The sequence below is a fragment of the Oryzias latipes genome, chromosome 19 (assembly GCF_053564925.1).
Source record: "Oryzias latipes strain Hd-rR chromosome 19, Olatipes_Hd-rR_3.1".
Classification (NCBI taxonomy): Eukaryota; Metazoa; Chordata; class Actinopteri; order Beloniformes; family Adrianichthyidae; genus Oryzias; species Oryzias latipes.
The window spans coordinates 21,122,519-21,149,026 of NC_136255.1; the positions used below are offsets into that span (position 1 = coordinate 21,122,519).

A 26,508-nucleotide genomic window follows, 5' to 3' on the forward strand; every position below is an offset into this window, starting at 1 on the left:
CTTTGAGGGAAACAATACAGAAAGCTCTCCCACAGCCTTAAATCGGTTGTTTTGTTCTGCATTTGTATTGTTGATATGCATGGAGCTGCAACATCTAACTCACCAGCAGAAAACAAATTTCTTTTTTTTTTTCAAAGTCCCATTATTTGTTACAGCTGCACACATTTCCATGTTGGTGCTAAGAACCCACTCTTACCAGTTGGGCTACTAAACCTTTCCAGATCACAACTGTTTACGTAGTCCAGGGGTCCTAAAACTGAATGTGGCTCTTTTATCCCTCCACGTTTGGCTTTTAGTGAAAAAAAAACTAATATTTTTAATATATAAGTAAGATTTGTATTTTTGATTAGTTTGTTTAAGTTGATTGAGTGCTGTCATACATGTTATGTTTAGATTTTTAAAGGTCAAATAACTGAGCACAATGATGGTAAAATGTTTAATCTTCTATCAATGGTTGATTATTTTAATGAAATGACATATTGATTTCTGCTTCACAAAAGTGACTAGTTGCTGTTCAGATGTTTTATAGTATAAACTGTAGTTGCATGTATAAAGTTATAATAGTAAAAAATGCCATATCTGACTTGACTTTGTTAGATTTTTAATTCAACTAAATCAACTGCAGCAGAAACATCTTTAACACATGGTGTGTTTTATTTTGAAAGGAACTTGTAATTCGAATGGATTTATACAGAAAAATATAGAACATTGTAATAATTCAATAACTGTAAATATTCAAAAGCAACATTTAGGTGAAGCTTAGTTCCTCTTGCTGGGTTTTGATGGGTAAAGAAACTGGTCCAAATGGGTCTTTCAATTGTAAAGGTTGCAGACCTCCCTATAAGTGCTCAGATTGCACAAAACAATACAGGCCTAAGCATAAACGCAGCGTGCCTGAAGCGGAACAACTTGCCCAAACGACCACCAAAGCCTGGCACTCCAGTGTAAACAGAGAGCCGCAGAGAAACATGAAGCAACGATGCGACACAATAACTCTTTGAAATGCATGAATGCAGGCTCATTGTAACAATTTTTAACATTGCGTCTCACATTTTTTTTGCAGACAACCTGTGTCATAAACACTTATCAGGGTACATTCTTAGCTGCTGTCTCCTCAGTAACCGCCTTGCCAGCATGCCTCCGCCGGACCAAAGCAGCAAATAAAAAGTGGGGTTCTTGACGTTGATACAGACGTACAGAATCGGTCAGTGAAATATAAAGTTTAAAATAGGTGAACTAACCCCACAAGGATTACAAAGTGTAGGACTTCCATAATTTCTGCTTCTAGTTGGGTTGCCCCGCCCTCGTAATTCCTAGTCAATGATTGAAAAGATCTTTATTGGTATGGTTTTGCTTACAAGCTTTGGTTCAAAACAGGATTGATTGATTGATTGATTGATTGATTGATTGATTGATTGATTGATTGATTGATTGATTGATTGATTGATTGATTGATTGATTGATTTTATTTTATCTAACAGAATACAAAGTGTCCATTCTTATTGTCCATGCCCTTGACACAAAATTTGCCAAACAAAAAATTTCATTTTCAAAAAGCCAACGTAAGATTTTATCTTCAGGTAACCAAAACAAATCAGGACATTTCTTTTTATATCACCTCATACTTACAAAGTCTCTGTTTTTAGTACAAAGGACAATAAAACAAAAAAGGAAATTCATCTTCCACCACTTGCAGCTCACAGACCTGACAGAGTCTCCTCAGGAATGCCTTTAAAGCTCCCTACATCCACCTGTAGGGGGAGCACTCCTGCTCTGATTTGACCACATAAGGATCTTTGTCCTCTTTTTAAGTTATACATAACATATGGCTCAGCAGAAAATGTGTCCTTAATTTGCAAATAAGTTCCTAATTTTGGTTTTTGAAGCAGTTTCACTTTCCATTCTTCTCATAATAACCAACTAAAGTTTCCTTAACATTATCTATCTTACATTTCAAACACTGTAAAGGCGGATTGACGCTAGTCTGAATGCAGACCAAACAAAGGTTCAGAACTCGATCTGGACCAAATTAAGCGGACTCAGTCCAGACCAAATGATCTTTTTTCCAGTCTGAACACACCTTAAGATACTAGTAACAGGTCGGGGGCTTGAACACATCCGGCATCCATCAACACTGCTGTCAGAAATGCTATGATAAAGCACGCCCTTTCAAATCTCCACGGCAACCGACTTTATTTCTGCCATTTCGTATTTATCATACTAACTGTATGGATAGATATAGCCACCACTTGTTTGGAACTTTTTCCGCTCTATCAGTCAGTGATTTTCTGTAAGTGCAGTTGATGTCTTTGTTCTTGCAATGCTAAAGCTTGGCTCACTCAGCATGTAGGAATGGAATCCATGCACCTCTTCCAGATGAATCCATCGTCAGGAATAGTCCTTCCGAAAATAACTAACCCAAGTTTGTGAAGTCTTTTAGACCGACTGCTGAGTTTATGTTAATCTAACCAAAACTTTTACTCCTGGTATTCATGTGACTAAAGTTCCAACTAGATTGATCCACTTCTGGAGCTGTTTCAGATGTTATGACAGAGAAATGATGCACAAAATAAAGTTAGATTTGTTTTTTCAGCACAACATCTCAGTACTTCTGTGTGCTTTAGGAGAAAGACTCAATGATTCATCACCATTAGCCCAAAAGTCACAAATATTTAAAAAATTGCAATAAAACCTATATTGATGCACACTGAACTTGTCGCTGGTGACAGAAAAATAAGATCTTTTAACCACCGTAACTCTTTGACCATTTATGCAATTAACGTAATTCCGATGTATTTTGACATCGAGAAAAGCAGCCTTATGAAATGACAATAGTTGCAAAAGTGGTTGAGGAGTAAGAGTAATTCAAAGCAATGTCCACCCTGGAGCTAAAGCTCCTGTCAAATAATCCCACTCGATTCATCATTTGATCTTTTTTTAAAGTAGTCCCACCAGTCTCAATTATTTTAGCCAAAATCATACTTGTCTCATTTTCTACAACGTAGTTTGCACAAAGCAGCATTACTTAAGTAAAAATTTGCCTCAGAGTTGTGAGGGGGACCATTGGTGCAAAGCAACCCCGCCCACCCTTCCCCTCTTTGTCGTTGAAAGCTTTATGTTTACACTCTCCTGCTAGCTGACAACCCCTCCCACCCCCAAACTAACATAACTTGTGCAACAAAAATGGCGTGCAAAATCAGAGTTTTGAGCCAAATGACATCTTGAAAGAGGATAACAAAGACATACATACATGGTTCTAGTGGTCTGCAAGTGGATGCATCAGAACGGAGTGGAACAACTTTGTGGCCTGTTGACTGTAGTTTCCACATCACAAGTGAGATCTGTATTTTTTTGTCTGGTTCTGATGCACAACAATATTAATAAGGATATCGACAGAAATGAAATTTTAGGCTTTCTTATAAAAGCCTGAAAATATATATATAAAACAAAAAAAAACGCCCCTCTCACCCTCCGCGGGTGGTTTTTCCTCCAAGCTCGGGTCCTCTACCAGAGGCCTGGGAGCTTGAGGGTCCTGCAGTATTTTAGCTGTTCCTAGCACTGCGCTTTTCTGGACTGAGAGGTCTGAGGTCTTTCCAGGTATCTGTAGCCACTCCTCCAGCTTGGGGGTTACTGCCCCGAGTGCTCCAATTACCACAGGCACCACTGTCACCTTCACTTTCCAGGCTTTCTCCAGTTCTTCTCTGAGTCCCTGATATTTCTCCAGTTCCTTATGTTCCTTCTTCCTGATGTTTCCGTCACTTGGCGCTGCCACATCCACCACAACGGCTTTCCTCTGTTCTTTATCCACCACTACAATGTCTGGTTGGTTCGCCATTACCATCCTATCAGTCTGGATCTGGAAGTCCCACAGGATCTTTGCCCTCTCATTCTCTACCACCTTCGGAGGTGTTTCCCATTTTGACCTTGGGGTTTCCAGTTCATATTCTGCACACATGTTCCTGTATATTATTCCAGCCACTTGATTGTGGCGCTCCATGTATGCTTTCCCTGCCAGCATCTTACACCCTGCAGTTATGTGCTGGATTGTTTCAGGTGTCTCTTTACACAGCCTACACCTTGGGTCTTGTCTGGTGTGGTAGATCTGAGCCTCTATGGCTCTGGTGCTCAGGGCTTGTTCCTGAGCTGCCAGGATGAGCGCTTCAGTGTTGTCCTGTAGGCCAGCCCTTTCTAGCCATTGGTAAGACTTCTTGATATCAGCCACTTCAGTTATGGTCCGGTGGTACATCCCATGCAGGGGTTTGTCCTCCCATGAGGATCTGTCCTCCGGCACTGTATCCTCTGTTCTCCATTGCCTGAGACATTCACTGAGCACACTGTCAGTTGGGGCCTTGAGGTTGATGTACTCATGGATCTTGGATGTTTCATTCTGGATAGTGGCTTCTATGCTCACTAGTCCTCGGCCTCCTTCCTTGCAGCTAGCATACAGTCTCCGGGTGCTGGATTTGGGATGGAACCCTCCATGCATGGTGAGGAGCTTTCGTGTTTTAACATCCATGGTCTGTATCTCTTCCTTTGGCCATCTTATTATTCCTGCAGGGTATCTGATAACTGGCAGTGCGTAGCTGTTTATTGCCCGGGTCTTATTTTTGCCATTGAGCTGGCTTCTCAGGACTTGCCTTACTCGTTGGAGGTATGTAGCTGTTGCAGCTTTCCTTGTTGCCTGCTCCAGGTTGCCATTTGCCTGCGGAATTCCAAGGTACTTGTAACTGTCCTCGATGTCTGCTATTGTTCCTTCTGGGAGTGAGACCCCTCCTGTGTGGACTACCTTGCCTCTCTTTGTCACCATCCGGTTGAATTTCTCGAGCCCGAATGAAATCCCAATGTCAGTACTGTAGATCCTGTTGGTGTGTTGTCCATCATAAGGAGTTAAGTTTGTTAACGTTCAAAACACCAAAAACACAACTTTAATTGGAGTGGATCTTTAAAGGGACTTTTTTGATGTGTTTTTTTTTTGTTTAGCTCAAGAGGAAAACCAAGAAAAGGATACATTTTCATAAGAAACACTCAAAACAAATAGAAAAACTTTAAAAAAAGAATGGTTCTTTGTTTAATTTTCTGGCATTATAATTATAATGGATTGGATTTATCTGCGCTTCATACTTGGTGATGGTAAGCTACTGTTGTAGCCACAGCTGCCCTGGGGCAAACTGACAGAGGCGTTGCTGCCACACTAAAGAACACAACGACAGTTGGCTGGGGGAAGTGGGGATCGAACCGCCGACCCTTCGATCATTAGACGACCTGCTCAATCGCCTGAGCCACTGCCACCTATTATGGCATAAAAACTGTATTTCTAATTAGCAACATGGACATAAATAAAGTGTAAACATTAAAACAGAGAACGCTGACTAAGAATTGGTAATATTGACATTTTCTTTGTGTGAATCAGAACTTTTTCTTACTAAATTACCTCTTTATATTTGGTCAAATCCACTACATGAACATGAAAGTCGTTTTTTTTTAATGCACAGAACAGCTAACTTTAGTCTATCTGTTCTTAATCAAAAACTATTGTCAACATTTACCAACATCTGGAGCTGTTTCCTTTCCTTTGTTCCTTTCTCCATCTTGTCTTCTATTTACTCTGGTACAGACCTCCTCTCCATCTTGGCTGTTCCCTTCTTCTAACCTTCCTCTCCTGATGTTGTTCATTCATCTCCATATCGGTTACAGGCTTTTTCTCTGCGCCTCCTTGTCCTCTCTCCCTCTGTCCCAGCAGCAGTATCTCATTCCCTTTTGTCTTTTTATTATCTCCTCTTCTCAACAGGTCATCCATTACAACAGTCTATATCGAAGTTTTGCCCCCAAACAACCAGAGCCCTCCCCGTTTCCCACGGCAACAATACAACCTGGAGATCAGTGAAGCTATGAGGACTGAAGCTACGCTGCTGAACTTACAGGTACAAACTCAGACATAACAAATGCAGTTTTTGTGGACAGAAAATTTCCTGATATCTTCTCATATATTCAATTTGAAAATGTAAAACGTTTTTATCTCACAGATATGAATTGTTGTCATTTGGAAATGGGCAAAAAAATCAGATATTAAAAGGCATGAAAAGGCAAAGAGGTTATATAGGTCATTCTTAGGTTTGTGTTGGGTTGTTTGGAACCCATTTCAGTCAAAAGGGCAGGAACTTTAGATTTAATTATGACAAGTTGCACAAAGGTCTACGTCCACCTTTCAGCGCAATTTTAATTTACAGTACAGACCAAAGGTTTGGACACACCTCATTCAAAGAATTTTCTTTATTTTCATGACTATGAAAATTGTAGAGTCACACATTAACACATGTGGAATTATGTACACAACAAAAAAGTGTGAAACAACTGAAAATGTCATGTTGTAGGTTCTTCATAGTAGCCACCTTTTGGTTTGATTACTGCTTTGCACACTCTTGGCATTCTCTTGATGAGCTTTAAGAGGTAGTCACCTGAAATGGTCTTCCAACAGTCTTGAAGGAGTTCCCAGAGATGCTTAGCACTTGTTGGCCCTTTTGCCTTCACTCTGTGGTCCAGCTCACCCCAAACCGTCTGGTTTGGGTTCAGGTCCGGTGACTGTGGAGGCCAGGTCATCTGGCGCAGCACCCCATCACTCTCCTTCTTGGTCAAATAGCCCTTACACAGCCTGGAGGTGTGTTTAGGGTCATTGTACTGTTGAAAAATAAATGATGGTCCAACTAAATGCAAACCGGATGGAATAGCATACCGCTGCAAGATACTGTGGTAGGCATGCTGGTTCAGTATGCCTTCATTTTGGAATAAATCCCCAACAGTGTCACCAGCAAAATACCCCCACACCATCACACCTCCACCCCCATGCTTCACGGTGGTTGGAACCAAAAATCTCCAATTTGGACTCATCAGACCAAAGCACAGATTTCCACCAGTCTAAAGTCCATTCCATGTGTTCTTTAGCCCAAACAAGTCAAGCCAATGCCAAGAGTGTGCAAAGCAGTATTCAAAGCAAAAGGTGGCTACTTAACCTACAATATGACATGTTTTCAGTTGTTTCACACTTTTTTGTTATGTGTATAATTCCACATGAGTTAATTCATGGTTTTGATGCCTTCAGTATGAATCTACAATTTTTATAGTCATGAAAATAAATGAGAAGGTGTGTCCAAACTTTTTGCTCTGTACGGTATTTAAAAAGAAATTATGACATTTAAAAAATCTATTTATTTCCAACTTCAAAGATACAAAAGTAAAGTTTTTACTATTTGTTTTTTAATAAATGTGTTGGAAATGTACTTTTAAAGAAAATTAAAGTATCACTAAATATTATAAACATGTAAACATGAATTATCAGAATTGGTGTTCGACACTCAGGCTAAGCATAAATAGTTCATAATAAACCACATACATGTAAAAAATCATAATGTTAAAGATTTAATTTAATGCAACTAATCCACATTTACTAGTACATAAACACTTACCGTAAAATCTGTTCTTAAGAGTTTTGGGAGTGATTGCTGTCTAACAAAATAAATTAGTGATCTGTGTTTTACAAGGTAAGTTTACATTTACCTGATCTATCATTTAAATTAATTATTTTGTTTTACATAACTTTTTTCTGTGTACAGGACTCTGTATTAACAGGGGTGAAAGGTACAATAAGAAAATGATTTATTTAAATTAATTTAATTTGATTTAAAATGAAATTTAAATTTTTATTTAAATTTAACTTATTTTTTTATTATATTTGCAATTACTTTAATTTGATTTGACTTCTTTTTAATTATAATTTAATTTAACTCATTTTCCTTTTTTAGCTAATTTTTAATTTAATTTTTAAATTTCCATTTCAAATCCTGAAACTGGGAAACTTTCTTGAATGCGAGACTCAGTTTATTGTAATTTGTTGCTCCTTCTTTATTTACGTCTTCTCTTTCCTTCACTCATCTTAAGCTGCAGATCTTCTCAGCTGATAAACTTTGAGTGCACATTTTTTAACCTGTCTTCCAGGTGGAAAATATTAGCAGTAAAAATGATGCTACTAGAAAAAGGAGCCACAAGAGCATAATGATAATAATAGAGGCAATTACGGTAGTTTTTCAGTCTAATGAAGTGTAATATGTTAGTAATATATGTTACCTGCACTGCTAAAAGTCCTTTATGGATCCAGCAATTTACCACCATTTAGATGCTCTTTTGAAAAGAAACCATGCAACACTTTCACTTCATTATCCCACACAACTTTCATTTTCTTGTTTTTGTCCTTTAAGGCAGTGGATCGTGAAATGGACCCCATAACCTATCAAATCCAGAGCGGAGACGTCACCGGAAGTTTTCTCCTGCAGCAGAAGTAAGAACTCCAAACATCAAAGCAGCAATGATGGAATCTACAGGAAGCTCAGTCGCCCTGTATTGTGTCAACATATCCAGGCTACCCCCCCCCCCCCCCACACACACACACACACACACATCTTTCAATCTTATGAGTTGCTTCTAGCTTGCCAAGTCTGCATTTGTGGACCGTGAGGCAGGTAATAATAACGTCTGATGTAATTAGAGTGTCATGGCCTCTTTAAGAACGGGCATAATGTAGTGAAGCAGAGCATGGTGTCAAGCTGGAGAAAACGTCTACTGTGCTGAGCTGTAATTTCTGCAAACAGCAACTGTTTGTAGAAAATTACAGAAATGTAAAGAAAGTGCACGTCTGCTTAGAGTTAGAATGCACGGGGCAGGTCAGAGAAAGGATATTTTTGACAGGATTGTGGAGTTTGAGGTAAAAAAGCAGCTCTCCTCACTGGGTGCTGGAAGCAGGTCTTTGTTTTAAGAAAACAACTGTGACATTTGAGGTCATAGCTTGCGTCTTCTCAAAGTTATTTTTTCAAATAAAATATAAAATAATAAAGTCCAGATGAGTGTATCCGTGAACTCTATGCCTATTAACTGCCTTGATATCGGCCAAGGCCTTGACTGTTCTGACTGTTGCCCACAAACTCTGAGGCGCTTTTTTTTAAATTTCTCATTTAAAATGCATCAATGCTGAGAAGAAGTTTAAATAGCTGCTGGGTGAAGGAGAAGAAAAATACAAAAAAAACTGCAAGTAACAAAACAGTGAACTGGAACAATTTAACAGTAAGGAGGACGACAGTCAAAGTTTGGAGAAGAAAACAGGGCAGGACTGGCAGAAACTTTTGACAACCACATTAGGAAGTAAAACTCTAGCCATTTAAGTATGCATGATGTTTTATTAAGCAGATTAAACACTCTTTAGTTTGCCTACATTTGTTAAAATTGCACTATATTTCATCGATTGAAAGTAATATTGTCTGATAATGAATTCATCTGGAGCTCCCTTTACATGACATTTGATCAAAAGCTTCAGTTTTGAGAAGATAGGGCTTAAAGTTCAACTGTAGAATAATCTCTTTCAATTGACTGACTGATGCAAATTGTGTTTTTTGTGTTTCTAACATCTTCTTGTGGTGTTTCTCATGACGGACGACATATATAAATAAGATGAAGCTGAAAATTGCATTTTTTTGCGGTATCTTTTATTCAAATTGTTGTGAGTCAGGAGCAGAAGAAAAAAATGTCGTCGGAAAAATTTTGACGTCGAAGCTATAATAGCAAGGCACAAGCTCCTCCCTCCACTCCATTTTCGTTGCTCCAGTAATGTTAAGTTGGGGTTGCGAGGGGCTGTAAGCTATAGGGAGAGTGTAAATAAAGGGATGAAGGGAAGTGGGGGCAGGCTTACTACACATCGACTCAGAGGCAAATTTCGGATGAACTACGGCCGCTCTGCAGAAACTATGTCCTAGAAAACAACAGATGTTTTAGTTTTTGGCACAAAAAAAAGTAGCATATTCATAACTAAAAGACGATTCAAAACACTTTAAAAACAGATGAAAAGATGAAAGGAGTAGAACTTTAAGATCTAAAGAAGAATTCTTGCACAACTGATAAATTCATCCTAGCTAAATTTGAAATATCTGAAATAACCATTTCAATTGCCATGAATGGATATGTAGTGATTACCGTAAGAAAAAATAAAATAAAAAATAAAGTCATGTAGAGTTATTTTTGTGCCATTATACCACTCTTTGTTTTGAGAGTATAACTTCAAAAAAATGTGTTTGTTAAAAAAGATATTTGCCACTTGAAGCAGAGAAATCCACTTAAAACTCAAAAATAAATGCGAAACTATATGTGCAATCAATAACTTTTTCATTGAGAGAAATTCTCTATCTTCTGTGCTCAAATGTGTCTGTTTTAGGTGCAAAATCATTTTTTGAAAAGAAAGATTTTTTAAACTTTTACACTTAAAACTTAGTGTAAAACTTATCTCTCCTAAAACAATTAAAAGTAATTTCAACCAGAGTAGTTTTCTACATTGATCTTTAAGCCTTAAAAGTATAGTTTTTTTGTTGGTGTTTTTGTGTGTTTTTATCTCTTTTGCACTCTAATTCCTACAGTGCTAACTAACATATTCTGTCTTTCCTCTGCAGATCAGGGTCTTTGGTTCTGAGCAGTCCTCTGGACAGAGAGTCTCTGGATTATTATTCTCTGGTGGTCACAGCTTCAGACGGACACCCAGATGGAGTAAGAAACTCATCTGTACCACACAGATATTAGCCGGCTTTGTTTACTTGAGCCGTTTTGCGTCTCGGGTGGAATTAAAGAGAGCGGCTGCTGGAAGGGGCTTTTAATCCCTCACAGTGAAATGTCACATCCAGCAGTTTTCAGGAAAATGCCATCCTAGCACACAAGCAGTATTATTGTAACTGCAAGAGAAAAGAACACTTTACAATATAAATTATGTTCAGGGCAAAAAAAGCAGACAAAAATAATGTACATTGAAGAATTACGCTGCTAGGGAAGATTTGAATCATTTTCTCCTTTTTGATTGGTGGATTTAAGGAGCTTTCCCTCTAGACTGTTAGGTCAGAACTTGGGTCTATAAATACTCTGCATTATTGGACAGGTGAGAATTAGTGTGTGTGTGTGGATATGGGGGGGGGGGGGGGTCTGCTCAGGGAGGTGTGACGTGTTTGAACAAGAAAACAATCAAAGGCGCAAATTCAACAAATCAAAAAAGGGTTTCAAAATGTCCTAAACATGGTTTCATGAAGAGGCGTCAAAAATTTCCAAATGTAATCTTTTCTGTCACTTTTGTATTTTAGGATAAACAGGTTTTATTAAAATAATCTAGATAATCTGAACTGGATCCTCATGAACGGAAATGATTTATTAGTATTTTGCGGGTTATAAAGCCTAATTTCCACTGAGCATTCTGGTGTGGTTTGGTTCGGTCCAGTGTTTGGGTGTTTCCATTATTAAGTGGACCCATTAAGATGGACTGAACAGTACCATTTTTGGACCCCCGTAGGTTGTAGCTCAATTGAAAAATGGAATGGAAAGTTAGGGTGGAGCTACTGTTGTCGTATGATGAAACCCCCTGATTGGTGTAAAGTCATTGCGACAAAAGACAGCGCCAAACCAGCACCAGCATCACGCACAATCTTCTCTCAGGCAACATTAAATGAGTTGTAGTACCAAAAGCCAAGTGAAAATAATGAGCTGCTTGATGACCTCCATTGTTGTTGGTAGCTTTGCTTTTGCTGGAGTCGCACTGCTATTATGCAAAGCTATGCATTCGGTCTACACCCAGCATGCGCCGGGCTGGTCCAACTTTGAGTGGAAACACTCACCTGAATTGCCAGGACCGTCCTAAACTAGATCACACTGTACCGCTCAGTGAAAACCAGGCTCCACAGCGCCCTTTAACGTATAAGTCGCACCTGAATACAGGTCACACCCTCCCACCAAACTATGAAAAAAACATGACTTTTACTTCAAAAAATATAAATCAATAAAATTATGATTGCCGTCATTAAATCTGATTAACTTGAACTTTGTGTGACGCCTGGAAATGAATTTGGCCATGAACTGACCCTTTGTAAATAAACTAAACTGAATTGAAATAGCTATTTTTTATTAATTCAGTGTCCTGTTAAACCAAGTCTATTAAGACTCCTTGTAACTGGGATTATACATGTTTTACCCAAAAAAAAAGACTCTTTCCCATTTTTCCTCATTCTATCAGCCTCCAAATGATGTAGTGTTGCTGTCTTCGCTTCTATTCAATAGATGATCTCTGATTTCACTGTAAGCTACGCAGGAGTTGAGTTGACCCTTGAGTCAATTCCATCTGCTTCTATTCTATTTTCTTTCTAACCTTTCAGTATCCAAAAAAAGGTCAAGAGCTAAGAAACTGTAATCATCAATATTAATAAATATCTTAAATATAAAACTACCTGCAATTCTCTAACAACTACAAATATGCACATACCAATGAATATACTCCCACTCCCTCTCATATTCAAAGTTTGTCTTTAATTATCAAACATAATCTTCTTTGAAATCCTTGTGCATTTACAAGAACAATTTTTGAAGCCAGTCTCTCAGGCTTTTGATCCTCTTCATGGCTTTTTCTTTTTTATTCCATTTCTACTCATCCATTGCATTTCTGTTTCCACTAATTCAAGTACAATTGTTGTCCTTTTAATGTATTTTTGGATCATCTTCTCTTTTCTAGAGGTGTGTCTCTCAGTAAGTGTGTCTTACAACCACCTTTGTATATTAAACTGTAAAAACCTGAGTAAATCTGTAAAACATATTACTCGTCAGTATAGAATGTAAAACAGCAAAAATGTTTTGCCTCCTATATTTTAAAATCCTTAACTGACCACAGAGGTCACCACAGGTGGTGTTCTGCCTTCCTCCGTCCTGCTCGCCTCTCTTTTGAAAGTAAGATCTCACATTTGCTGACACCTGCAAGACTCCCCCTCACATGAAAGTCAAATAAGGATACTGGATCTTCCCGCATCGCTTCCCTCTCCCTGTTTGGCTTTCATCAGTTTACCTTTGTTCGTTATCTTTTCTTCAAAATCCTTCAATTAGGAGGGAATCAAACCCTTCCTCCGCCTCAATGTCATGTCCTTCCCCAGATCGCTTCCAATGTTAAACTCAAACTAATATGGAAGTTTAACACTGATAAAACTGCTAAAATATTAAGGTCTCTGCTTGCAGACAACGGTAAAAAAGGGAAATTATTAATTGTATGTCATTTAATTTTCAGTTATTGTAAAAATATCTGAGTCATATAAGTACGCTGGCCCTGAAGTTAAAATTACATAATGCAAAAACATATTAAAGGTCACAACAACAATTTAAAAAGCAGAACAAATTAAAAAAAAGTAGAATACCATTTTACAAATCAAAACAAAATTACAGAAACCAAAACACAATTACAAATAAATAATAAAATACAAATGAAATGTTCTAAAAATAAAAGTGAGCAAAATGAAAAACTACCTAACTTTTCCGTTTTCCGTAAAAAATGCAAAATACATTTTGGAATTTCCAGAAATCAAAATGAAATACTAAAAAATACAAGATATATTGAAGATGTATTTAAAAAACACTTAAACGTTGGAAAACAATCACAATCATCCAATAAGTGATGTCACGTACCACCTAAAAGTTCTGTCGTCTGTCAAAAATACCAAAAAACATTTTGGATTTTCCAAAAATCAAAGGTCATTTTCCAATCAGTGATGTCCCATTCTACCTAACTTTTTCGATTTCTTATTGTGTTTCACGTTTTCAACATTTGATTAATGAAAATTTATTTTGTTTTCTGAAATGTACAATTTTTATTCCGTTTCATTTTTTTGTAATCGTGTTTAGGTTCTAGAATTTTGTTTTAACATCTAAAATTGAATGTTTTCTATTATTACACATATTTTTGTGTTAAGTTAGATTTGCACTTCAGGGCCACCGTATATGAGTACAAGTCTTGGTCATACTTTTCTCTGGATCTCGACAATTACGACAATGTTTTTTTTTTTGTCCAGAAGATCTCAAAGCCAGAAAGTGTGTTAAAGTACTCTGAACTTTTTTCCTCTTTTTTGGCACTCCCTTATATTTTGAATGAGAGACAAATAGGATTGGAGGGCGGAGAAAGGCGGGGTAACAGAAAGGGAAAGTTATCAGCTACAGAGAGATAGAAAAGAAGACAAAAGAGGAAACAAACAGAAAACGGAGAGAAGATTGGAGTGTAGTTGCTTTATACTTGCCCATTAATCAGCATCACCTGAGCGGCCTTGGCTTGTCTTCATACGTGCACGCCCACACACATGCACAGCCATTTGTGTCCTATATTATTAAATGTTCTGTTGGGAGAGTGTCAGACTACAAAGTGCCTAATTGGGTATTTGGTCAGTGAATCCATCATACTGTCAAACTGAGGAACATAGAAGTTGGTGCAGTGGACCTTCTCCACTGTAGGGATACTTACATGCACCATAGACTTATTTGTTCTCCATAGACTCAATTCAATAGGTAAATCAAGCAATAAATGATTTCAGATGGAATTTTGTGAAATGGGATTTAAATAAAAATGCTAATTCAGCTTCAGACTGGCTGAATGGAAGTCCTACCATTAAATGCACCTGAGATCTTTCTAAATGGAGTTTGTATTCTTTTCCGATAAATGTGTAAGTCTTTAACCTTTCCATTAGCCGTACATTATGAATAGGTTGATTTATGATGCAAAATGCCATTCATACATTGCTACTAAATCAGAGTCCCTAATTGGTCAAAGCTTGACCTGGTTTACCTTTCTACATGAGTTCAACATCTACATGTTTTGTAAGTAGAGCCCAAAATAGCTCTTATAAATGTGTGTGGCTACATATGAATGCAAGAGTTGTGAACACAGAATCCCAAAACGAGCGTTCACATAGACTTTTCCCTTTAAAGTCGTAGTTTGAATGCGGGTTTCTGAGAGCAGTGTGAATGTACTGTAGCTTCAGGTGGAGAAAAGCAGACTTGCGCTGATATCCAACACTTTTTAGTGGTGAAATGCTTAAGCAATCCACATAAATTTGCTGATTCTCCCACAAAGAAAAGCAGCTTTGCGTCATTATGCAACACTTAATACATAAAGTGAAATAAATAAAATAAGCTGTTGCACATCTATGCAAAACAAAGTGTTGCACAACGGTGCTAAGCTGGTATGAAAAAAGCTGCTTTTCTCCACATCACTATCAACTAAATTCACTGTGATTGCAGAAACAGTCAAAGAATTACAGTACGTCATAGATAAGTGTTCCCTAGATGTCTTCGGCGAATGTTTTCTTGTTAGAGACAAAAACCTGAAGTGGCCCAAAGACATTTGTCACTGTCTCTTTGTGGTGTACCTTGTCTGTGTAAAGTCCAAAACCTATATTTCAGCTTCTTTGCAGAGGACGTTGCGTTGTCATGAACACGTTGCTGAAGCTTTTTTGTATCTACCTGCATGGAGCACATTTCAGTCCCAAGCAAAACAAAACAGTCTCTATGGATCACAAACTACCAATATATCCCATAGTCTTTTTAAGCAGTCTTTTCCTTAGGATACATTAAATTTTTACTTTTCCAGAGATAGCAAGAATTTATAAACCTGAAAAGTTTCAGATTCATTCCATTGCCTGCCATAGGATAACTGTTTGACCACCCATGGGATATCTACCGTATGTTATTTAAAACATACTTACACATGGTTTTAAGTTAGTACCTGTCTCTGAGATGATATCCTTTGGTCATGACCTAAAGATTATTATCATTTTGAGGGTAAGAACATAGATTGACCTATAATTCTAGAACCCAGCTCCTTCTTCAATACAATGTCTCAGTAAGGAGCTGCGAGAGGTCCTGGGTTCAGATCCCGGACGAGCCCCCAATTATGTTACGTCCCCTCGTGTGTCTAGGGGCAACGAAGGGGCATAACATAAAAAAGTAAAGGTTTGGCAACCAAAGTTAAATTAACACACACCAAACGAATGTCTCCAAACAAAATATATCAAATTTATTTACAAATTCACAAACAATCAATACGAACTAAAAGTGAAGCAAAGGCTTCAGGGTGAACCCAGGCCAAAATAACAAACAAAACCCCAACTAACTGAAACATGTAATCTTACCTGTAAATGAAAGGAAAGGGAAATAAATGACAAAACTCTAACCTCCCTAACCTAACAAAAACAGGAGAAAACATGTACTAAACAAAATGGCAGTTCACCCCTACAGCTTCACTTAAATATAACTATAAACCAAAAGACTAATCAGTGTGGGCACAAAAATACAAACTACGAAGAACTACGAATACAAAATACAAAAGTGCAACACACAACTAAACAAGAGGTGAAATCAAAAACAAAATGGAGAAGAGGGCCAAGCTGCAGTGGAGACTGTTGCAGCAAGGCTCCCTTCCCACTGGCTGGAGGTCCAAGTGGTGGCTTTAAAGGCTGCCTCCACCAGCTCTGGACCAAGTGGAGGCCACACCCTTTTCAGCACCACACCTGCAAATAATCATAGACATACAAACAAAAATACACAAAACACAGAACAAACAAACAAAACAAAATCAAATACGGCCACAGCCGTAACAAATGGCAGGTTGGTGGGAAAACATGTTGGAGACCGGCCCTCAAAGCCTGGATTCTGACACCGCTGCAACACACCAATCACATGACCCACCTATCCGCCCGTTGATCACATGACCCAGTCTTATTTGAACCCCTCCATAAACTGTTATCTTAACATGGTTGCAAGGTTTGAGAGCTTGAGTGATCCTAGAGGCTGTTATGTTTGGGGCAAATGCACTGGTAAGGTCACCCATCAATGACAGATCCAAGGTGAAAGTCAGACTAAGAGCAGTTCTAACATACTTAATGGACATCTTTCAATCAATCCATTAAAACCCATTATACCCTTCAAAACACCATCATTGGGGTTCCATCCTTGGGCTTGCAGGCAAGCATAGAGTGACCATAGTTCCTGCCATAGGATTGGGGGGTATCTCAATGGAATCTAACCACTGGGACATGGAATGTGGCCTTTTAAGCAACAACTGTTTAAAGAAATACACCTATAAACCAAAATATAAAAGTTTACTTCTTGCAAAAACTACACGCTTTCTTGAAAACCTGAATCAAAATCAAGCTTGCACAGACTCTTTATTTGTGCTTTGCCACCAGTCTACATTTTAATGACATCACAACCAAAAAGTTGCTAAAAAAATTATGAATGAATGAGCATTTAATGTTACCATTGACTAAAAATTCTATTTTTACCTCCAACTGCTTTAAACATACACTGCAACACACACACACTTATTTCTTTTCATCTAACTGATGCACATTACTCAACTCCTTCTCAGCATACCAATTTATTTTTTAAAGTATAATCTTTGACATCTTATTATGAGTCAAATTAAGAAAAAGCCTACCTTTTCATCATTTTCTCTTTTCACTACTCCTTTGTCCTTACAGGGTTACTTAGTGGGATTTACTCTAATGCCATCCATCAGTTTTCTATGCCTGCTTATTCGGCTTAGTCTTTAGGAGGCTGGGTTTGTCCCCTTTGTCCTTGAGCAAAAGGCAGAGGAAAGTCTGGATAGGTTGCCAGTATGTGATAGAGCCTCAGAGAAACAAACAAATCAGCCTTATGCGCTTACACTATGTTAGAACAACTGAGAATGACTAATCAACTAAATGCATTTGTGTTGTAAGAAGACAGACGACGTTCACAAATGTCAGAAAACACAACGAAAACTTGTGTGGTAACACAAGTACCACACCATTGTGTGCCAACTATTACAATTCCATTCATATTATTTATATAACCCAATGTTACAGCACAGTTGTCTCAACCGTTCTCACTAATTTTACAAAACACAACATCAGTTGTAAAATACAATAGCTGATTTCTAAACAAAACTAAACTAAACAGAGACAATGTCACACATAGCTTCAGAGTAGAAGTTTATGGCTGATCCTCTTAGTTTATTTATTTTAGCTTAATAGCCACTTCCTGTTGTCTAGTTCAGTTCTTGACTCTGTAGACATGAACATACAGACGGCACCTGCCAAAAGTGACATATTTTCTGTTAAAACACCTGTTACCAGAAAAGGCTAGTTTTTCTTAGGAGCTTGTTTCCACTTTAAAATTCTTCAATTGGTTATTTTTTAGGCCTGATTTTCAAGAAAAGATTAACCTTAGCCTTAGCCTTTGTCTGTTTGGGTGATATGGGTTTTTGTGTTGTGTGTGGAGGGTCGTAGACAGGAGCAGCCCCATTTTAAGGGGAGCCTAGGTATGTTTTGAGTCTCGTGTGGCCACCTTACATCATTAAAATGGAATGTACCATAGTAGTGCGTGTGGTAAATGAATTTTGAGGAGACATAAGGGTGTCTTACGGTACACTATAGGTATTGTAAGGTGTGAGTATTGGCTCCTTACTGACCATGTGCAAAGGCTACTCAAACAGGGTGTGCAGGTGATACGTAATTGCCCGTAGGACATCCCACACAAACTACACTCTTGTCTAATTTCGTCATTTCCAACAGTCAGGCTGCGCGCAAGGAACCCACAAAAACTACGCACTCATCACACTAACACGACCTTGATATTTTTTGTGGGCCACCTGCATGCCCCATAAAGGTTTGCCGCCCCTTAGACACCCCATATCCACCTGTAGGGGCAGTTGTGACTGAGGCCTAAACTGAAACATTGTAACGCTTGAGTTTATGGAAGACCTTAACTTCAGTAAAAGTAATACTATGTAGTAAATGCAGTTTTATACAGTTTTTGTTTTGATTAGTACAGTTAAAAACAAAGACCAGGTAGACTGAGACCACTGAAAAATCAAGGTTTGTGGAGCATAGTATCACCAGAGCAGTTTTAGTCCATCTGCAGAACCTCAAGTCCCAACGGAAACATCTCAAAAGTGTGTGGTGTCCTAACGTCAATGATTTGACAAGACTCATTGGAAAGTCCAGATGTAGTGTTTTATTTTGAAAATCAAGCAAGGCCTTTTTCTTATTTTTCATGGAAGACTTCCAGTCTACGAAAGCTCCTTAAGTTGTCACACACCTGGGTGTGTGAAATTTGTCCTTCGCGTTTGACCCACCCCCTCGGGTAACGGTGAGCTGCGAACACAGCCGCGCCAGGAAAACATTTGATGTTTTAAATCCCCCAAACCAACCCCCTAATGCTAAGTGTCAAGAAGTGAGGAATTAGATCAAATTTTTGGGCCAAATCCAAAATGTTCCCCTACCCCAGAGGTGGGCACTGAGGGCCGCATTCCTGCATGTTTTCCAGCATACCCTGCTCTGGCATGTTCTGATTGGCTGGACACACCTGAACCAGGTAATCAGCCATGAGTAGGGCAAGGATGTCTGGAAATCATGCAGACACACCGGCCCTCGAGGCCTGGAATTGCCCACCCCTGCCCTACCCCCACAGCGTCTCCCTACCCCTATATTTAGTCCTCTTAAAAGAGAGTTAAGGAAAAGTGTTTTAAAATTCAGACGTTACTCCCACTCGATGACATCATGAATAGTTGTTGGTCAGGTACATTAGCGCTTAGCTCTTAGCACTTGAAAAGATATTACAACATTAGTTTTATATCTTTATAAAGGTCATACTAAAACAAAAAGTCATTACTTACATTTAAATGTAAGCTCCTGTGCATAAGAGCACACCCACATGAAGAAAAGCGCAACGTGGAACACCCTCGCGGCGAGGGCTCGGCATCCCTCCGTCGTGAGGGTTAGCCTTGAAAAAAACTATTTTGGGACAATCATACCCCTCCAAATACCCCAGAATTGGTGGGGTAGAGATAATATTTAGGGGTAGGGGAAGAATACAGATTCGAATTTAGAGTCTTTGGTAAGGTTCGGCGGTGAATTTGAACCCACAACCTACCAGTATCAAGGTGGACACTACACTCTACCACTAGGTCAATGAGTTGGTTTATCGTGTCTGCATGCATGGGACACTTCTTAGATGTGATGGTTCATGCTCTCTCCACTGCTGTTTATGCTACACTCCACTATTAAATAATAGATCTACAATCCAGTTCATCAGATCACTTTTATGCAAAAAACACTATTTTCCTTTTTGGTAAAAACTAAACCTTCTGCATGTGTGTTTGTGTAGACTTCTACCGCAATAGTGAACATTGTGGTGACTGACGTCAACGACAATGATCCAGTTTTCAATTCTTCGCTGCCAGTGAACCTCAGCGTCACAGAAGAGGAGAATCATGCTTTTGTTGGACAGGTCAAGGTAGGCAAAAACGCATAAACACAGTCACAAAACAGTTATACAACATCCATACAAGCACACCTATTACCTCTACTCCCTGTTGGCTATGTGGTGTAGTTGCTCACTGTGAAATGATTGTTTCTGAAAAGTACAAAGTGATCCTGGGGAATTTTTAATGTGCAGCAAAACATGTTATTACAGAAAAGTTTGTTGAAAAATGGATAAACTCCAAGCATACATGATTTTAAATCACCGCCTATGTCTTTAGCACAGGTCAATATTATGATACTTATACTTGTTACCATGTACTTAAAAATTTACTTTATGACAGTGCAGTGCTTAATGCATGACCTTAAGACCATGTCACACAGCCACTACGAACATTCTGCGCATTTTCCACATATGAAATTTCGGGCTTTCAGGATACACACGTAATATATGTAATTCATAAGTCTTTCTGGCGTTTGTCATTTGTCATTATGCGCAGATTTCCATCAAGGGTTTCGTCTGACGGGTCTTTACATGAATTCTGTTTTTTTTTTTTTTACTTGGCCTGTCCATCAGCTGAGCTAGCAGATAAGAGCTGAAGGCCTCTTGTGTTGGACAGATTTTACTGTTACAATAGATGTTTATGGATCTTCTGACAAACAAAGTGCATATTTGTATAAACCCCTTTTGCATTTGAGGCTAAGCTATTTTTTTAATAATAATAATGTTTATATTATGGCTGACAGGTCTTTGCATGAATTTAGATCGAAGCTGTTCAAACTATTTGGTCGGTTGAAAATTACGCAGTTTACGTGTATTTTATACGCAATTGTTTCGTAAATCTTATACAATTGTGCTTGATTTTTGCGAGATCCATACTCGCAATAAGTTTCACGCATGTACCACTGTTGTCTAAGTTTTACTTTGTGTATACGGCGCACATATCAATTTCAAATTACAGAATTAATGCACAAATCACTAATTCGCTTATAAACAGCACAATAATCACACACGGTTCATGTTCTACGTTTATTTATGTGTTCTTTGCATGGTTTATTTGTACTTTTGTGGTTTTATAGTTGTTCATTTGTGATACAAATTTCACCCTAAAGACCACAACTTGAATAATAATTTTCCACATAAATTCACGTTCCACCACTTTTCAGTCATGCAATATGCGCAAAATATTTGCAATGGCTGTGGGACATGGCCTACTGTATACATCCATTAAAATGAGCAGTAAAAGTTATAAACATTTCAATGGATATATGAGTATTTTTTATTTAGACTGCCTGAATTTGTGTCTAATTTGCAACCACTTTTTGCTACAATCCCCTCAGGTTAAGTCAGCCAATCAGTGAGCAGCTTTCCAATTTATCTGCTAAAAATGATGATTATTTGTGTGTAGTTTTAAAGATATGCATCCCCAAAGATTGTCAATATTTAGTGATTGATCTTTAAACAAGTAACCTTAATACAGACGCACACTACAGGCAAACTTTCCCAGCTCTAATTGAATTTTCTGATATGATTATCCATTGAGACTCTAGATCACTAACAGGATCTTGTAAACCGTGGTAGCTTTGTGATTAGGGCAGTTTAATATCCACAGAGGACTTTGCTCACACAATGGGGAAAAAAAGGCTTGAGAACACTGTGTGCAGGCGTGGGCCTCTAGGTGCACAGCTCTATTAAACTCGATGATTTGTCTGTTCTTACATCCAAACTAAGCTGATGTCTGACACAATTTTAATGACACTTTAACCAGTCATAATTATCCAGTAATTTGTTCCTTTTTTTCTATTCAAACCTGCCTGAGTTGTAACAACAATAAAGGGAGCAACAAATTGTTTCTAAGAGAAGCCCATTGGATGCCCTTACACTATACTTTGTGTACCTTATTTCTAACAATCCGGCTGCATGCAAGGAGTACACAAAAGACATGCGTACAATGTGCTTAGAATGTGCTCTAATCTAAAATGGCAGTTTGAACTGTGAAGCAGCAAATCTATGCGTATTTGGTTTGTTGAAATTGCAAACGTGGAGTTTTTCCAGGAGACCATAAAAATACTACTAAACCGCATCCACCGTTGCCTCATATTAAAGTGTGTTGTAAATGCAGAAAAAAACAACTTTTCTGTCCTTTACTTCTAAAAACCTACTTTTTGAACATCTTGTGAATGTCATGGTGTCTCTAAGCAGCACAGCACATGCTTTTCCAAATATATTGCATAAAAATGAAGACAACTGAGTTTGAGGACATGTGCCGATGCAAAATATAATTGTAGAAAGAAATTAGTACTCAAAACAAAAGTATGTTTTACTTCATTTGATATTGTAAACATACAGCACAGATGAAAACAAAAAACACAAAATAAATCCCAATAAGTTCTTTTGAAAGTACCTTTTTTAAATTAATGAAAGTGATTTAAAATATGCTGCACTTTGGAAGAATGGGTTTTCATCTTTGCATGAATGTTGATTGTAGAATTTGATTTCAACATCTCTAAGTGATGACTTTAATGATATTTTATCAAAAAGCAGCTCAAGGTAGGGATTCTTGTCGGATGAAAGGACTTTGGAAATTGTACTGGTAACCTTCCTTGCATCCATTTGCACTGGCGTTTAAATTGATTACATTTGTGAAGGTAGATCAAACATTTAGGACAAGTAAAAATATAAGAATTTATAGAAGAGGTGCCCTCTGCTGAATCCAGATCTTTATATCCAGTTCCTAAAGATTTCTGAACTAGTGTGTCATACATAGTCCTATAAAACGTTTGTGGGTAAATCTGACAGTTTCATGGGCTTTGATCATGACTATACCTCCTTGGTCCCATGCTTACTTGGATTTGCTCCAAGCTTAATTCATGGCCTTTGTACACGGCTGTCAGTTGGCCTTTGATCAGTCTGTCACTTTGCCAGGTAACAAATATTATTCAAGAGTCTTAGGTTCAGAAATATGACTACTTGCGATAAATCGTTGACCCTTGTGTTGGATTTTCAGTAAATCACGCATTTAATAGGTTCTACAGTTGAGGGTTCAAAACGTTGCTTCTTAAATTAACTTTTTTTTGGCCCTTTTTTCCAAACTCATAAATCCACACACCTTTAAAGAGATCGTTTCCGTTCAAAGCATTCCTAATTATAACTCTTGCTCATCGCTTTGGTGGAGTTCCAAATTAAACATTGCAAACTCACTCTAATCTGCAGAGAGGACACTTGAAAGTATTTCCGTACTACATTTCCTCCTTCTCAAGACCCTTTGGATGTATTCCAAGGCAAAACAGACAGCATGGTATCAAAGGGGGCTGAGCAAGACACGACTCTGGGCATTGCTCCAAACCAGAATCTATACCAGTATCTATTGAACAGTTTTTCTAAAGAGTGAATGTTCCCGACCTTGATTTGCAGGTGCAGGTATGAGACAGGGAAAGAAGTGAGGAACGCTGTAGTAATGGGAGAACATGGGAGGGGAAAGGTGACAGATGAGAGGACAGAAAAAAATATAATGTGATGGAGGCGGCCGTCTCTGCATAAATTTCGTGTTTTTTTAGTTTCAAAAAATAAAAACTTTCACAAAATAAGTGAACTACTACAATACTACGTATTGTGGCTACCGAAAAAATAAAAAATTAATAAATACATTTACGAGAATAAAGTCTTAAAATTTTACGAGAATAAACTATAATTATGAGTATTCTCATAAAATTACGACCTTTTTCTCATAAATGTATCACTTTATTCTCATAAATGTAAGTTTTTATTCTTTTAAAATTACGTCTTTTTCTCTCATAAATGTACGACTATATTCTCAGAAAATGATTACCCTTTCCTCATGAATGTAATAACTTTATTCTTCGAAAAAGACAACCTTTTTCTTGTAAATTTAGGACTATTTTTTTAAAAATACACATTTTTTCTCATTGGACTTTAATCTTTTAAAATTATCAAATGTTTCCCATACATTCACAACTCTAGTCTCATAAAATCACAATCTTTTTCCCATAAATTTACAAATGTATTTTTATAAAAAAAAATCTCATGGTATGACTTTATTCTCATAAATGTATTTGTTTTTTTATTGTTATGGTGAATTCTCCATCTTAAACAACAGCCTCACATGGAACATTTTAATGCATAAATCTAAGATTGTTCAATAGATTTGAATAGCACAAAATACTGACTGATAGGAATTAAACAACAAAAGCTGCTTTCAGCTAATTAAGAAGTTTTTTTTTTTTCATGTTGAAAAGGCTGGAGATTACTCCCATGGATATCACATAATAGCATGTGAGCCTGATAGTGAAACGTTTTGTGTAAAATAGAGGCACTCAGATGAATCCTCGATGGGTGTGCAGGTTTGTTTGTTCCTCGGCTGCCCTCATAATCCCTCTGGCGCCGCACAAGATGCAGAAGCTTTCTTCTTCTCCTTAAGCGAGACATGGGATGATTTTTGCTGATTTTGCACACCGACGACCCACAGAAAGGAATAAATCACCCTCTGCACGTGTTGGGTGAAACGAAGAAAGAATATAAATAAATAAATTGGCACCATCTTTGCTGTGATCGCTTCCCCCCCCGGATAGTGCTGTTGACAACTATTAGTGCAGTCAATAAACGTGCAGCGCAAAACAGGCTCAGCTTTTCTGATGGAGGAGAAATACATAGCAAAGCATGAAGTTACACTTATTTTTGTTCTGATGCTATTACTTTTAGTATGGATGGAACTTGCTACTGGAACTGGTTGTGGTACATACTGTGATGAATTTAAAACATGTTTTTGGTGTTTTTAACATGTTCTTTCAGATAAAGGAGGACATATATAAAACAAATGAAACTTAAAATTGCATTTTTTACTATTTTTTATTTAAACCATTGTGAATAACGGGTGGGCTGGATGGGCCACAAGCTCCGTGCTCCAAGCTCTCAGCAGCAGGAAGGGGGCGGGGTTTCTCCGCAACAACAGTCCCGCCCACTAATCAGAGATAAATCTCCATTAAACTACTGCCACTTTGCAGAAACTATGTCCAAAAAAAACATTTAAGATTTTTGTAGTTTGGCTAAAAATGGTACAATATGTATCTATTTTTTTAGCTTTAACATTTTAAGAAAATTAAACCCTATTCTACAATCAGCTATCCAGACAGCTGACACGGTTATGGAAGCTGGTTCTTTTAGTTTATGTAGTGCTGCACAACAGAAATCCTAGCAAATATGTTTTAGTTGCAGACCCTGCAGCAATAGTTCAACCGAGAACTAAAGCTGCAGTAAAGGTGGGAAAATAATCAGGAAAGAAAATGATAAACTGATTAATCTGAAGCAAAAGCTCCATTAACACCTTTACCTAAAAGGCAGAGCCAGCGATGGTGGAAGTAAAGGATCCAGAGACATTAAGCAAACTAGAAATTAAGTAGACAGCATTCTTGTTTTTAAGAGTAATTCCTCTTAAGGAGCGGTTTAAAGTGACACTTGAGGTCGAGGACAAGACAATGAAAGATGGAGGCAGAGATTAACTCACCTGTACATCCAATTATAGCTCAAATTAATTAATAAAAAGAAATATATATATATATATATATATATATATATATATATATATATATATATATATATATATATATATATATATACATATATATATATATATATATATATATATATATATATATATATATATATATATATATATATATATACATATATATATATATATATATATATATATATATATATATATATATATATATATATATATATATATATATATATATATATATATACATATATACATATATCCAGGTTAGGACAAACCAATACAGACACTTGCTGTCAGTTTTAAGCATTTAAGGGTTTTTGAGCACCGAAGTTAGAATTTGTGAATATCTCCTTAATTGTTTTTTTTGTGCGCCTCCTGCTCAAACTGGTGCAGTATTCTGCTGTGCTTTGCGGCAGTAAAATGTTGTGATCCATTCGTAATGTGCAGATGTAGCTGCCCACTGCCGGCTTTGGCCAGCGGCAGCAGGGAAGCGGGGATTCCTCGGCCGCCTGTTCTGTTTTTTCTTATTTTGTTTGATCATTCTCTTATTATCAACTCTTTTTGACAAACAAGGAACTTTTTTTTTTTTTACACCTAACAAGAGGGATGTCTGCTGCTTTTTTCCCCATCATGTCCGGGTCCGGTGCATTCTTTTTTTACGATCAGCTGTTCTTGCAACAAAAAATGCGGCAGGACGTCGCTGTTATGATCTGTTTTTTATTTATTTAACAGAGCTATGGCATTAAGATAATTTCCCATCTAAGGGATCAAAAAATTTCTAAAAAATTTAATTCTATCATAGTTCAATAAAATAGGCTCAAGGCGCATGCTCACTTAGTTAAATCAATGTTTTG

At 37.6% G+C, this 26,508-nt stretch overlaps 1 protein-coding gene across 9 annotated transcripts in view; it reads left to right on the forward strand.

Annotated features, from left to right (window-relative positions):
• The window catches only part of LOC101164350 (protocadherin-15), a 231,851-nt gene that overhangs the window by 125,217 nt on the left and 80,126 nt on the right, over nt 1–26,508 (forward strand). For all 9 annotated transcript variants that reach the window (XR_013651529.1, XM_020711888.3, XM_078937477.1 and 6 more), the window contains 4 exons: nt 5,789–5,921; nt 8,250–8,329; nt 10,482–10,575; nt 20,020–20,148. Coding sequence is in view for 8 of the 9 variants with exons in the window: in XM_020711888.3 (XP_020567547.1) it covers nt 5,789–5,921; nt 8,250–8,329; nt 10,482–10,575; nt 20,020–20,148 (436 nt within the window). In the remaining variant the exon portion in view is untranslated. The remainder of the gene's footprint in view (nt 1–5,788; nt 5,922–8,249; nt 8,330–10,481; nt 10,576–20,019; nt 20,149–26,508) is intronic.